We start from the raw sequence: 13751 nt of genomic DNA, 5'->3' as shown, positions 1-13751 counted from the left end.
TTTGTTTTGATGCTTTGCCTATGGCTGAAGGATTAAATAATGTTTAAATACATGCTGCTCTTCTGTATAACAGAGACAATGCTTGAATTCAGTTTGAACGTCCACTGAAGACACTTCTTGCAGTAGAAAATGAAAGCATTTTGTTTCGAGAAAACTGTGGTTAAATTCAGTGAGGTCTCAATAAGTTTCCCCCTTTGGAACTCGATTTGTATTCTATGACATAACAAATGAAAGAGAGTCTGGTCTGACATTTTTCTTCATTTTCCATACTACAGTTTTTAATACAATGAGTATAAGTTGTTAATCAACATATATTGGAGTTTGACACTCAACATACCAGTAAAATGTACAATGTACAATGTTTTGGTTTCCTGGTAACCACAGCTCTTGGTTTCTGGTAACAGCCACCACCAGATCATCCTCCATGAGGCCTGTGTCTGTATTTCTAACTAAAGGCATTTTGCACTCCTCATTATTTGTGGGAGCCTTGTGCAGAAGCTATATTGAAGCTATATTGACTTCACCACAGTTACCATGATCTGATCAGGCCTGAAGGCAAATTAAAGCAGGACTTGGGGTTATTAAGCTGTTTTCCTTAACGTAGACTGTAAATTTGTGGCATGTAGGTCATGGTGTGTGTTCAGCTTTATCTCACTGTCACCGTCAACCTCTATCTTTACAATCTGCAATATATATTTGACAACATGGCGGCTTTTGACAGCAGATTGTCAATCACGCACCCATCAGGTTTAGGAACATTTTAAAAATCAGATTTATTGTAGGGCTGTTTGACGACACCCACACAGTTCTGCTGAGACAAGTAGTTGTTTGCTTTAAACTTTTAGTCTTGTTTTTTTTCTCTTTCATTCGATTGTTGTTTGCTATTGTCCAGTGCGTCAGAGGGACAGACATTTGTGTTTGGGGCTGTAGGGAAGGTCCTGCTGTTGTGGTCCAGCTAAAAACAAAAGAGAAGGATGAATTGGATCTAAGAGCAGAGCCATAACTTCAGGCTCCCTGCAAAAGGCCATGACTCGGATCACCAGCTGAAATAGACATAAAATAACATTTATTACCTTGTTACCTGGAGCAGATGCTTTCAGAACTGAAACTGCTGGTTGCTGTGTATTTCTTTATTTTGTGCACTCTACTACTCAGCTGCAGCTACCTCAGTCACAGCGTTCTGGAAGCGTTTTCATGAAGTGCAATGGGGCATTTTTGACAGCTGGTGTATCACTAACAATCTAAAAGCCTACAAGGTTGCAAATTGATCAGGGTTAAGGAATCACTCAAGTTCTGTTAAAAATGTGCATAATTCCCAAGAGCAGTTTATTACGAAAACAGTAAAGCAGTTTTTTTCTTTTTTAAATTAGTGCATTTAGATGCATATTTGACTGCTTGAATTGTTTGTTTATGGATTATTTATGTTTCTTTTATTGTTTACAGACATAACAAGTCAGTAGGTACTAATATGACTTTTTAAATCAAATAACTGAGAAATTGCTTTTGATTGAATTAATAATTGATTATTTGAATCTGTCTTGTCTTACTTTGAATGAGTGCCAAGTATTAGGGATATATGAATACAACATTTCCCCTTGTCTTAGGTGAGGATAACTGCTGTACGCTGCTGTGTATTAGTATGAAAATATGATTTATTGGACTGTTGTTATATACTGATTTAATAGCAACTGATGATTGAGAAAACAAATAAGGTGAAATAAGGATATATTGTGCACTCATGTACAATTAAAAACAACCTAAACATCACCAGTGTATAAATTATTACAATCCTTTGTGAAAGAGATGTGAAATATTGAATTGCAGCTTGAATTAATACAGTCCTGATAGAACCTTCATGCTCAGTGAGGACACTTTTTCATTAGACCCCTTGAAAAGAACAGCAGTGCTACTATTGTTAAAGATAGAACATCATGTTTATTCCAGCAGCCACAGTGACTGAGCATTAAAAAACACCATTTAATTCAGTTTGGACACTTTAACTGTGAGGCCCCTCCTTTTTATTGGACTATACGGTGCATTGCATCAACTTTCCACTAGAGGTCAGATCAAGATCATCTTTACTAATCATTTATTACACAGCACACCTCCCTTCAAACAGAATTTTACACCAGATGACCACGAGAAAAATGAAATGCATATGTAAAAAAATGTTTTTATCATTAATGAACTGTCCACAGTGTTGCAGGATTTACACAAATAAAAAGTACCTTGGAGAAACATAAGGAAAGTATTCTTTCAAAAACCCAAAACAGGTTGAAATCTTAAACTGTACAGTACATTTGATTTTCATTACTTACATGAAAACAGCATGAAATTCAGAAGAGGACACTCTGAGAAGCAGAAGATTCATATGAAATATTCAGCTTTACCTCATGAGAAGTAATAGAGAGCATTTACTGTCTGCAGGGGCTTTATGACCACAGATGCTCTGTTGTTTTAAGAAACACGTTGCTCACTTCGTACACACTGTTTCGTGTGAAAACCAGGTTGAGAACATCTGAATGGGAACAAAACACATTTCCTTTTTTTGGGGTGTGATTAAAAGAACAAGCTGTCGTATTGTTGCAATAAAATACAATGAAAAAAGGCTGTCTCATTTCCAGGTTGGTCTGCTGCCACGCTGACATGTACTCATTCCAAATCCTACTGAGAACACCATCTGTGACATGAATGGTCATTGTCAGACCGTGGACTATATTTCAGACAGCTTCCATAGAAATTCACTATTTTACATTGTGCACCAAACGACACAGCCAGTGTAATGGAGCCATATCCTTTCATCGTATCTAAATTTAATAAGATTATTCAGACTGTCTTTAGCACCAGTGTGGCTTGTTAATTAATTTGCTTGACAGAAATCCACTCAAAGTATTTCTGAGTATGTTTTAATTGTATTCAAGCATTTTTGATATCAAATAAAAATCAGTAGAACAGGTTTATGATGCACTGATTGATGAAGATGACTCTGTAAGATGGTCACATTAGGGGACATGAGATTTTATTCCATTTTAATGAAGTTAAATCATTGCCAGACTACTCTTAGACAGGAGACATACTTCCTGTGGTTTTTCCTTTTAAATGATTTAATCCACACAATGGTATAATTCATAGACTAAATATAAAGATGGACGACGTGTCTCCACTTACTCCCACTTTCCAGAAATGAACCTAAAATATCCCGTATTGGAACGTTGCCGTCTTGTGATGATGATGTCACTTAAAACAGATTCTGCACAGCAGTGCTCAGGGGACAACCAATCGTGTGTCAGTCTCAACTGTCAATCATGAGGTTTCACCTTGTTTTTACAGAATCACATTACTAACATAGACTGTATGTAAAGATTACTAATGAATTTATTTTATTCTATTTATTTGACCTGTACCTTCACTTTCTAGTTTGGTTTGTGTACCACCCAGTTAAATGGAGAAGACAGGGTTTCTGACTTGCACTGTAGCCAGCCACCAGGGGGCGATCAAGAGACTTTGGCTTCACTTTTGAGTAGCTGTTATGTCATCCATCTATGTCGATGGTTTAATTATGCTATTGTTGTTGCAAGGAAACAGATAAATGGTCCTTTTTTCTACCTCTCCTGACCTCCTCTATAAATATTCAAATTCCACATGCTCTGAATGGTGAATATTTGATCATCAACCAGCAACAGAAACAGGCAGTACATGACCAGATTAGAATGTCAGTAGACACTCAGTAGAGTGCATACCTCTGCCAAGGCCCAACAGTCCTCTTATGAAACTACATTTAAATTCACTATATCCAGGTTTTTGTTTGGATCTGCACCCAATTTCTCATACTCATAATTATCAGTCCCCTAAATATGCCTGATTTTTTAAATCTAGATCCATGACTAATGAGTTCTTTCCTGATCTGTACCACATCCTTCCACAAAGTGTAGGGAAATATTTAATTCTTAAAGGGGAGGTGGTATGAAATGTTCTATACATCGGTGTATGTGCTTTCATCTACTGTGTTGTGGCTCTCTCTCTCTCTCTCTCTCTCTCTCTCTGCTGTGGTGCTTGTGTGTGATGTGTTGCAGGTGTGTTTGGCTCAACGACTGACTGAGTGGATGATTGACTGTGAGTGTGTAGGTTTGTTTCCAGGGAGCTGATTGGTTCCAGCCTCCAAGCTTGCAGGTTAAGAGGACGGCTTCCACCAGTGCCTGCAGTCTCTCTCTGTCAGCCTGAATTGTAACTTGAAAATGTGAAGTGTGTGTGAAATGTGTGTGAAATGTGTGTGAATTGTGTTCAGAATTGTGTTCAGAATTGTTGCTTGATGTCCATGTACCAGCCTGGTTTGGTAGGGGTGGGTGGCATTTTGTTTAACTTTTGTTTTCTCCTGTATTTGGATTAGGAGTTAGGTTAGGAACTTGTCTTTTTGTTTCTTTGAGTAGGTCAGTTCAGGTTGTTTTAGTTTGTTTATTTGCTTTTGCCCCTCCCCCTGAAGCAAAAACACATTTTTAATAAACCTTTAAACGGTTCGTAATAATTTGTTGCTGGTGGTTCTTGGGAGCTGAGAAGAGGAGAGACTCATTAATCTTGTTGTGACTGGGTTTTCATCTGAGCGGGGTTGTAACACCAACAAACAAACAAACGGACAGGGGTTCAAATATCAGCTACTTGGTGGAGGTAACAAATATCCATATAAGTAATTCAGATACAATCATTCAGAGGATGTACAGTGATACTTGTGTCAACATTCAGAGATGAGGTGGCTGCAGAGCTGTAGTTCTTATGTGTGACTTCCGTTAATGTGCATGAGTCGCATCATCATTGTGAGAGGAAAAAACATTTCTAAAGATCGATGTGCCAGAACCCTCAGTGGGTAAATCATATGTAGCGTTACTGCGTATGTAGGTCTGTGGTCGTTTGTTTGTCAGAGTCGGTTTCCTGTAAAAACCTCTGCTCGCATGGACAGAATGCTGTTGTGTATTGAACGCTTGCTCTTGTGAAATTCTGGAAACTGAGTGTCAGAGTTCTGCGTTATCACTTAAAATAGAAGAACCAACATTTCTTTTTTTTCCTAAAATGGTTTGAAACTGCAATAAAAAGACTAGCATGCACTTCTTTATCGCAAATCTAACAGAACAGACGTGTTACATTTGATTTTCTGTGAAACATAACAAATAAAATTGGCACGGGCAGAGATTTTGGGACCCTTGACCTAATATTTTGTAGCATAGCATTTTCAGGGAATTACTACAGTCAAGTGCTTTCTGTAAATCATGATGAGACGCCTACACTGCTCAGCTCAGTGTGGCCCGCGCTGCTCCAGTTCTCTCAGGTTTGACAGATGCCTTCTCCCAAGTGCTGCTATAATCTTTCCATAAATACAAAGTTCAGTGTGATGGTCAGGACTCGTAGTAGACTACTTCTGTACAGTCTGATGTTTACACACAAGCACATGGAAAGCATGCACACTCCATAAAGAAGGGCCTTGAACCATCTTGCTGTGATGCAATGGTGCAAACCTCTGTACCACTGAGCCACCATTAACCTTGATCAAATTGAATATGATTAGATTTAGGGAAAGTGGCTATGAGCTAAATCTGGTACAAATGATCCAGTTCAAGTTTGTACATGGTCCCAAACAAATTAAATCACACTGAGCAAAAAATAGTGAAATCATGAAAGTACTGTTATATATTTCCTTTCACAAAAGTATACATTTGTAAATTACAAAGGGACTATTTGCTCCATAAATTATTCCAAACAGAAATAACATATGTATGTGATAATATCTCATAAATGAAAAAATCAATAACTTAAAATTTGCTACATAACAAAAAAGAAACCTTTTACTTTCTTTGGTCATATTTTGTTTTTACTCGCACACAGCTCACAAAAGAGAATTCAGCAGGGGCATTGTTTTCAGATGTAATAATAAAGGCAACAGTAAATTACAGTTAAAAAACATGAACTAACAAGGTCACAACAGTTATTATAGAAGTAAATATAAAGCAGTGAAAATGTGAATTTAACTTGTAACTGGACACAAAGCGTGTTTCAGGCCTCTTTGTGGTGTAAAAAGCACTGTGTGTCTTAAACCACAGGACAAACTGACCTAAATTCAAACACTCAGAAATATTTAACTTATTTAATTCTGTTAACTTCCTGCTCGAACAAACGAAGGTGCTTGTGCTCTCCATGTTCTACTGTTGTGTGTATCCATCCTTTCTACGGAACACAACTCTAGTAAGACACATATCTTCATCCTGAGAAACATGTGACAGTAAGAATCATTAGTTTAATATTGTGCTGTTGCATAGAAAGATGTGTGACTTCAATAGATTCTGGACAATTTTATGAGGAAATTGCAGCTAAAAGTAAAAAATGCTGAGAAATATGAAAAAAAAAACCCTAATGTGGGTTACCTGCTTCTGACTGGTTTGTCTTCTCTGATGAACGTGAGGCTCTTTATCTGCAAACATGATTTATTAAGTAGAAGAATTTGTTTAATAATTTAATGAGTTATTTTGGAAAAAGATCAATAAAGATAGATTTTCCAAAATGACTGGAAAAAATGTTTAAAGGTCCAGTGTGTAAGATTTAGGTGAAAGGGAACTATTGGCAGAAATGTTATGTAGAATAATCCTCATGTTTTCACTAGTTTGTTTCATCTAAATTGTATGAATTGTAGTTTTCTTTACCCCAGAAAAGGCCCTTTATATTTAAATACTTTATATTTACATTGAGGGGACCCTCTCTATGGAGGCCGCCATGTTTTTTACATTAGTCCAGACTGGACAAACTAAAACCTTTAAGTTTTTATGACAATTAAAGGCTACCACAGGTTCTTTTTCATGTCAGGCTGAGGTGAGGGGTGTTCAGCTGAAACATGACACTTCAACACTTGATATCACAAAATTCTACACACTGAAACTTTTTAAAATAAAATTTTTGAGGAAATGTGATGAGAAGAGAAACAAACATTAGATTAAGTATAAACTAAGAAAACAGCTGAGGCATCACAGCAGGTAACCTACCTGTTTTCTGAGAGAAGTAGTAAACCAAAATAAAGGCGAGGAGAGAGGAGAGAATAGTGAGGGCTGGTGTAAACACCACCATCCACGGGTTGCATCCACTGTGGTCACCACTGGAATCTGGAATCAAATGCAAATTCACCACTTGCTTAACACTTGTCTTCCTGGTTTATCTTCTTTTATCTTATTCTTTAAGATTCATAGTGGACTGGAAGCGAGGGGCTGACATCCAGAGACAAACAACCCTTCACACTCATATTTAAACCTATGGTCAATTTAAAATCACAAATTATTAACACTGACTATTGGAGGACACCAGAGAATTCGGAAAAAAATTGAGCCCGGAAAAAAAAAATCCTCAGCTATACATCGGCCATATTTACATTAAAAAAAAAAAAGAAGCAATTTGGCAATGATTCTCAAGATGTCGTTATCAAATCATTAAGACAAAGGAATGTAATTGTAGCTTGATACTTTACGGTTTCACCATAAACTCAATTATAAATGAAAATAAAACAAATTGTAAACAATTGTATAGAACTTGAAGAAAATAAGTTGAATTTGGTTTTTTTGGTACATCTTTTCTGCAGTGTTTATTCTGCTTTGAGTTTTCTTATTGAAATTCAAAGGACATGGGAAGAATACAATACACTTTATTGTCCCCGTAGGGAAATTCGTTTTTTTGACTCAAATGAACATCGACACAGAGAGACACCAGCTGACCTACAACCTTTTTGTTGTGAGTTGACACTGCTAACCACTGCACCACCATGCCATGAACAATATTCACTGCCCCATATCTAAACAAGGTTCATTAGTGACGGGTGTTACGTCAGGAACATTTTTAATCCCCCTGCAAAGCTGAACAATGTTGCACTTTAAGATTTTAAAAACTCAAAGCACTTCAAACTCAAGCATTCTCTGATGTTTAGCTTCATGTCGAATTTCAGTAGATGAGTAGTAATAATTTTATAAATTGGATGATAATTCACAAACTTTAATATGATGGAAAAGCTACTTGCTGTACTAGACAGCGAAGTCAGACCACAATACTTACTCAGTAGGATCCTTGTTGTCACATTGCTGTAACTGTGAAAATATTTGGGGACAATCTTTCCTGTATCCACCACCTTCATCTCCTCAGTTCCACAGTAGTAAAGACCCTCATCAGAATCGGTGACGTGAATGATCAGCAGGTCAAAGGAGTTAGAAGAAAAGTTCTTCAAAAACTGAAAATGCACAAAGAAATTAGGTATTGCTTTAAGAGCAAGAGTGGGCTGGTTCTCATGAGAACAATTCCTGTACCACACGATTTTAACTCCAGTGGATAATCTGCAGTCACAGTACAGAGTGACATTGTCTCCTGGTCTGACCGTCACCTCTAACAGCGACCCAGGAATTTCATGGCCACTGCAGGAAACAACTCCTGAATTATTAAAAAGAAAAAAAACAAACATACGACCAGTTAAATCTGATGGATGTAAAAAAAAAAAAAAAAAAACATTTCACGTTATAGGAAAAGACTTTTATAATGAATAGTTTCATTATAAATAATTACCTAAGAGGATGATGAGAACAATATGGTGCCCATCCATGTGTGGTGATGATCGGTGTTGAAGAACAGTGAATCAAAAGCAGCTTGACATTGTCTTGCTGACATGTAACCTGTACAGACTTGTCAGGTGTCAGTGGTGATTGGCTCATCAAATGGAAAAGTTTTGTCAGCAGTTTCTTTTTTTTTCTTTTTTTGTCTGAGACGATCCCTAACTTAGTGACAAGCATTAAAGTCTTAAATTATAATGATGGTTTAATTTCCTTTGAAGGGAAATGTCTCAACCTTCAGATAATATTATCATCAGTCATTGAAATCTTTGTGCCTTAGTCTGTACTTAACGGTATCTGTGTGATAGATGTGTATAGATACGAGGTGGGATTTACTCTGTGACCGTGCACACACTGATCAACTCATGCAGCCTGTGCAGTGGAGGTTATCCAAGAACACAGGCTGTTTTACTCTGGAGGAGAGCAGGAGCTCAAATGTTCCGTTTTTTTTAACCTCTTTTGAGAAAAATTAAAGTCGAAATAGAAACAGGAAGCTGCCTGATATCACACACACATTCACAAAACATTCCAGTGGCATTTGAATCACCAGTGAGTTATCTCAACGCATCATTCATGCTGACTATGATGAAACGTTTTGTGTGGTTTTCTGCTGTTTTTGCCCAGAGAATAAAGAAAAACCCTCCAAACACCACGTTATCCCACAAACTACAGGCAGAGGCAGAAAGTATGCTTAGTCTTTTCCACAGACAAGCCGAGAGTAATTCTGACCAGTTCTGAGTTTTCAGTTCCTCTTGTTTGTACTTTATTTTACAATATTTCACAAAATATACTACCAACATCGACAAAACAAAAATCCTCAAAGCGTGCTAATATCGTTGAGAAGGAACTACAACACAGAGATTATAAACTATACATAGCACCCAAAACAAACAAAAAATGGATCTACAGGCACGACGGAAGTAGCATTAAACAAATGTTAACATAATTACGACCTAACTAAATGTACTGAAGACCTAGTACGCAATATATTAACATATTTAAGACATGAATACAGATTATTACATTTTTTTTAGATTTTATTGAGTGGAAGCCCTGTAGACAGTGAGAAGTGGTACACTGCTAATATACTTTGTGGACCGTTTACACATTATTATACAGCCTATGATCTGAATCATATATTATACATATCCACAGAGCTCTGCAATGCAGAAGGGACTAACAAAATAATTTATTCGTCATAAAACAACATGAAAAACAATGCAACATAAATTGTACTCTTAAGAAATAGACAGACATCAGTATTATATGGCTGAAAAAATACACAATGTATCTGTTGTTGCTTTGTGTCCTCCTGCTGTTTCAGCAGCATCTTGTACAGTCATATATATATTTATATATAGTTTACAGGTGTGGGTGTATTGTCGCTTCCTGTCGCAGTCCATAGACATGCAAGTTAGGTTGAATGTGGATGTTGACTGTAAATGTCACTGTTGTTTGTCCACACACAGCAGAGATCACCACTGCAGGCAGGGGATGAGGGTATGTGTTTGTAGTTTGCTTTGCGTTACTGATTTGCTCAAATAAGCCGTAAAGAATGCCACTAATAAAGCAGTCAAACTTTATGTTTCATCACATCACACTTTACATCCTGTGGGTGTTGATGGCAGAATATGTGCTGAAGTCAGAACTCTGGGTTTTCTTCTTCTTTGATCTTTGAGTGGGCTGTCGGATTTCCAGTGCAGCGTAACACACGTCTTCATCCTAAAGGATTTGACATTTGTTTAACAGAATCACAACCATGTATTGATTTGTTACTTTGGTGTGGTCACTGTCAAATCTTTTTTTTTCTACTTTGAAAAAGTAGCATCCGCTCTGTGTTGCGTGTGTGCAGCATATAGTTTGAAACAATTACAATTAATACACATTATGGTGGATGGATATGATGTGAAATACCTGATTTCCTCTTGTGCGATCACTGGATTTACATTCTTTCTCGTGGACCTCTGGTTCTTTAGCTGCAAATATTAATATTGTGTGAGTTCTAACCACACATACAAGAGTTAACTCTAACATACACTAAAAATATTATAAATATATCATCAGCAATGCGGAGAACTCTTAAAGAAGGCATTTTTAAAAGATGACAGCATGTACCTGTTTTCCTACAGAAGTGATAAACCAGACCGGACGACAGGAGAGAGGAGAGAACGGCGAATGCTGGACACAGAGAGTAAAGCAGCATCCAGCACAAACCACAGGCACATTGTCGACATTCAACTGGAAAAACAAACACACACTTCTACTTATTATCTCTCGGAGTCCAGTTTTTTTTTTTCTAATCTTGTAGCACAATCATCAAAAGTGATTTTTTAATTTGTTTTATTTTTAAATGCGCCTCCATATTTCCTCTGCATATGTCATATGATCTGGCCGGCAGAAAAAACTGTTTATGGTGTCTCAACCATTTATTTACCTTTTCACTTTTGGCAACCATAATAATGTTATATAATAATAAACACATCTTAATATCAATACAACCCTATTCAAAGTTTGTTAGAAAGTCAGTTTCCAACAATATGTGGAACGCTGTGTTCAAAACAGGTATCTAAGATATCAAATGCACAATTCAAGACTCACAATCAAATGTAAGATGTCTCTGATTTAGCAGGAACTAATAATTAGCTAATACTATGCTACTACTGCAGCATATGTTCTTGTTATTTTGGGATTTCTATTGCAAAACACTTAAAGAAAACTCATACCAGGATACTTGCGTGATACAATCATTCTTGTGACACTGCCAAAGCCATCAGGCATATAGTTTTTCCCAACTCCCTCAGTGCTGGATGTTTGAGTTCCACAGTAGTAGAGACCCTCATCAGAGTCGGTGATGTTCAGGATCAGCAGGTCATAGGACTGAGAGGAGTCATTCTTCAATAAAGTGAAACGAGGGAAGGGATCCAGAAAGTCTTTGTGACTATAGTTGATTTCAGTTTTCTCAGCTCGGTATCTTGTCTCCATCACAAGCGTTGGCTGATTCACATGAGAACAGTGCCTGTACCACACGATATATACTCCAGTGGACCATTTGCAGTCACAGTAGAGAGTGGCGTTGTCTCCTGGGTCCACTGTGAAATTCACCACTGTTCCAAAGGTATGAACTTGACTACTGGCAGCAGCCTCTAACATGCAAACACATATCAAGAAACAAAGTTGTAATTTCAATGTTGCAGCATTGTACTCTACAATCAACCCTTCTTAAAAGAACAAAAATAAAAAAATATATATAGTAGTGGTTTGTATATAAGTTTTTAAATTTCAAATTTAAAAGACAGAAAATCATAATTACCTACAAGAAGGATGATGAAAACATGCAACTGATCCATGTTTGATCATGATCGGTAAAGGAAAGACAGTCTAGTCCAACAATCTTATCTTGGGTCTATATCTGTGCAGACTTTTTCGTTGAAGGAAATGAAGGTGGTGATTGGCTAGTTGAAAGGTTTCTTCTGTTGCTGTTTTCTATTGGTGTGATACTAGATATGAGGTCATGTTTTGGCCACTGATGTACAGAAAAAATTCCTTCAGTGTATTTCCAACTGAATTATGACCAAGATATTTCAAGGTTAACACCATACACATACAAATTTAAACCAAGTACTTCCTTTCCTCTGGGGTCGATATTAGACTTTTATGCAACTCAGTGCAAATGACAAATGGATTTTGTTGGAATCTGGATTGACACTGGATTATGTTTTATATCAATGAGTTTATGTTTTTGTGTTTTATTTTATGTGTTGGGCAATATGAAAATATGTGTATATATGTATACTGAATGTATAAAAGTTCAAATCTTATTTATTTTCAGCCAAAAAAACAGATGCAAACAGCATTATTGAAAATGTTTCTTTATAATACATTTAATTAATAATATGTTTAATATAGGAAAAGTTCACAGTGATGTCGCACGAAATGTGTGTTTACAACTAGATGTTGAATCATTTAATATGGTGCATGAAAAATAGAGTCAAGCTTGTCAATCACTGAATTGTACTGCCTTGATTTCAAAATGAGAATTCCTGACCCAAGAAAAAAAACAAATTTTCCAACGGCCTTCTAAGAACCTAGCTGACTGGATAAGAATGATTTCTGATCAATGTTAAGATGGTTGATAATTTAAAAAATATTTTCAAATCAGGACATGGACCACCTTTGGCTATTTGTCATTGTGGGTTTCCTGTGACTTCTAAATACTGAATACTAAATGTATTTATTCAAACATTCATAAAATACACTAATATCAGCTGAACACAAATTAAACCATTTTACAGCTAATTATTTATTTAAACGAAATTTACAGAAAAAAATTAATTGACCTATATTGCAACCAGCCACCAGGGGGAGATCAAGATATTTTGGATTTTGGATTTGGATTTTGGAAGAACTGGAAAGCATGGCTCGGAAGACGATCTAGGATACCCTGCTTGGCCAGCTTCCTACGTGAACCAATCTTGGATAAGAGAAAGATGATGGAAGGATAGATTGAAGGAAGGATGGATGGATGGATGGATTTTCCCTAAAGGCATATCAACTGTGTTCTCGCTCATTGTAGTTGTGGCATACTGAGGCATTTCCTTTGACTTTGTGCTTCCTCAAATCCCAAATGACCAAGATGAGACAGGATCTGTAAAGGACTATTTGAACGAATTGATTTACAAACTAAATGTACTTATTAGAGTCAGTGACTTTAATCCTGTGATCTAGTGTATGACAGATTTCAGCAGGGTTTCTTTGCATAGTCAGAATATATTTAAGTTCATACCTCAGCTTTGGAGCTTTTAATTTAGTCTCTCTAAACTGTGGCTGTGACCGTTGAAGAAATGGAGCTTCACAGTGTTGATGTGTTCACAAGCAGCTGCATTAAGATACTATCACACATTTACCCTTTGTTATGACGAGCAACTGAAATCGGCCAGCAGACTAACAAACTGATTCATCAACTACTTTCTCATGACCACATTGGCTTGATAAGAGCTAACAGGGATCATTTAGCTGGCCAATGTAAAGGTAGCCTGGATAAGTTAAGCAGTGTTTGAAAACATTATTCTATTGTCTGTATTTAATGGTTTTGTGTTATGAGTTTGTATTTGAACTATGCATATTTATTCAGAC

The 13751-nt window shown here is 36.7% G+C and overlaps 2 protein-coding genes across 3 annotated transcripts; both read right to left on the bottom strand.

The window, feature by feature from the left end:
* Positions 1–5610: 5610 nt before the first annotated feature.
* On the bottom strand, positions 5611–8710 carry LOC138411163 (uncharacterized). Its single transcript, XM_069530254.1, has 5 exons — positions 8575–8710; positions 8074–8442; positions 7020–7136; positions 6408–6454; positions 5611–6248 (listed from the first exon to the last, which is right to left on the bottom strand). The coding sequence occupies exons 1-5, from the start codon at positions 8609–8611 to the stop codon at positions 6186–6188; spliced, it is 633 nt and encodes a 210-aa protein (XP_069386355.1). The 5' UTR covers positions 8612–8710; the 3' UTR covers positions 5611–6185.
* A 927-nt stretch (positions 8711–9637) lies between these two features.
* On the bottom strand, positions 9638–12076 carry LOC138411161 (uncharacterized). Of its 2 annotated transcripts, none has more exons than XM_069530249.1 (5): positions 11929–12076; positions 11342–11761; positions 10734–10856; positions 10533–10594; positions 9638–10340 (listed from the first exon to the last, which is right to left on the bottom strand). In XM_069530249.1, exons 1-5 carry the CDS (start codon positions 11963–11965, stop codon positions 10221–10223), a joined length of 762 nt encoding a protein of 253 aa, XP_069386350.1. In that variant the 5' UTR covers positions 11966–12076; the 3' UTR covers positions 9638–10220. The 2 variants fall into 2 exon arrangements, with proteins under 2 accessions (XP_069386350.1, XP_069386351.1); XM_069530250.1 differs by having other exon boundaries at positions 11933–11999.
* Between the last annotated feature and the right edge of the window lie 1675 nt (positions 12077–13751).

Source organism: Paralichthys olivaceus, chromosome 8 (genome assembly GCF_024713975.1).
Source record: "Paralichthys olivaceus isolate ysfri-2021 chromosome 8, ASM2471397v2, whole genome shotgun sequence".
In the NCBI taxonomy this organism is placed as follows: domain Eukaryota; kingdom Metazoa; phylum Chordata; class Actinopteri; order Pleuronectiformes; family Paralichthyidae; genus Paralichthys; species Paralichthys olivaceus.
This window is presented reverse-complemented; position numbering and strand designations above follow the sequence as displayed.

Excerpts from the sequence above, each read along its gene's own strand:
- LOC138411163 (XM_069530254.1), bottom strand. The coding sequence starts at position 8,611 with ATGGATGGGCACCATATTGTTCTCATCATCCTCTTAG. Across the intron at positions 7,137-8,073 it reads GACAACAAGGATCCTACTGA|ATTCCAGTGGTGACCACAGT; the intron begins GTAAGTATTGTG and ends ATTTGATTCCAG. Across the intron at positions 6,249-6,407 it reads GACAAACCAGTCAGAAGCAG|GATGAAGATATGTGTCTTAC; the intron begins GTAACCCACATT and ends CATGTTTCTCAG.
- LOC138411161 (XM_069530249.1), bottom strand. The coding sequence starts at position 11,965 with ATGGATCAGTTGCATGTTTTCATCATCCTTCTTGTAG. Across the intron at positions 10,857-11,341 it reads TGTATCACGCAAGTATCCTG|TTGAATGTCGACAATGTGCC; the intron begins GTATGAGTTTTC and ends TTGTTTTTCCAG. Across the intron at positions 10,595-10,733 it reads TCACTTCTGTAGGAAAACAG|CTAAAGAACCAGAGGTCCAC; the intron begins GTACATGCTGTC and ends TAATATTTGCAG.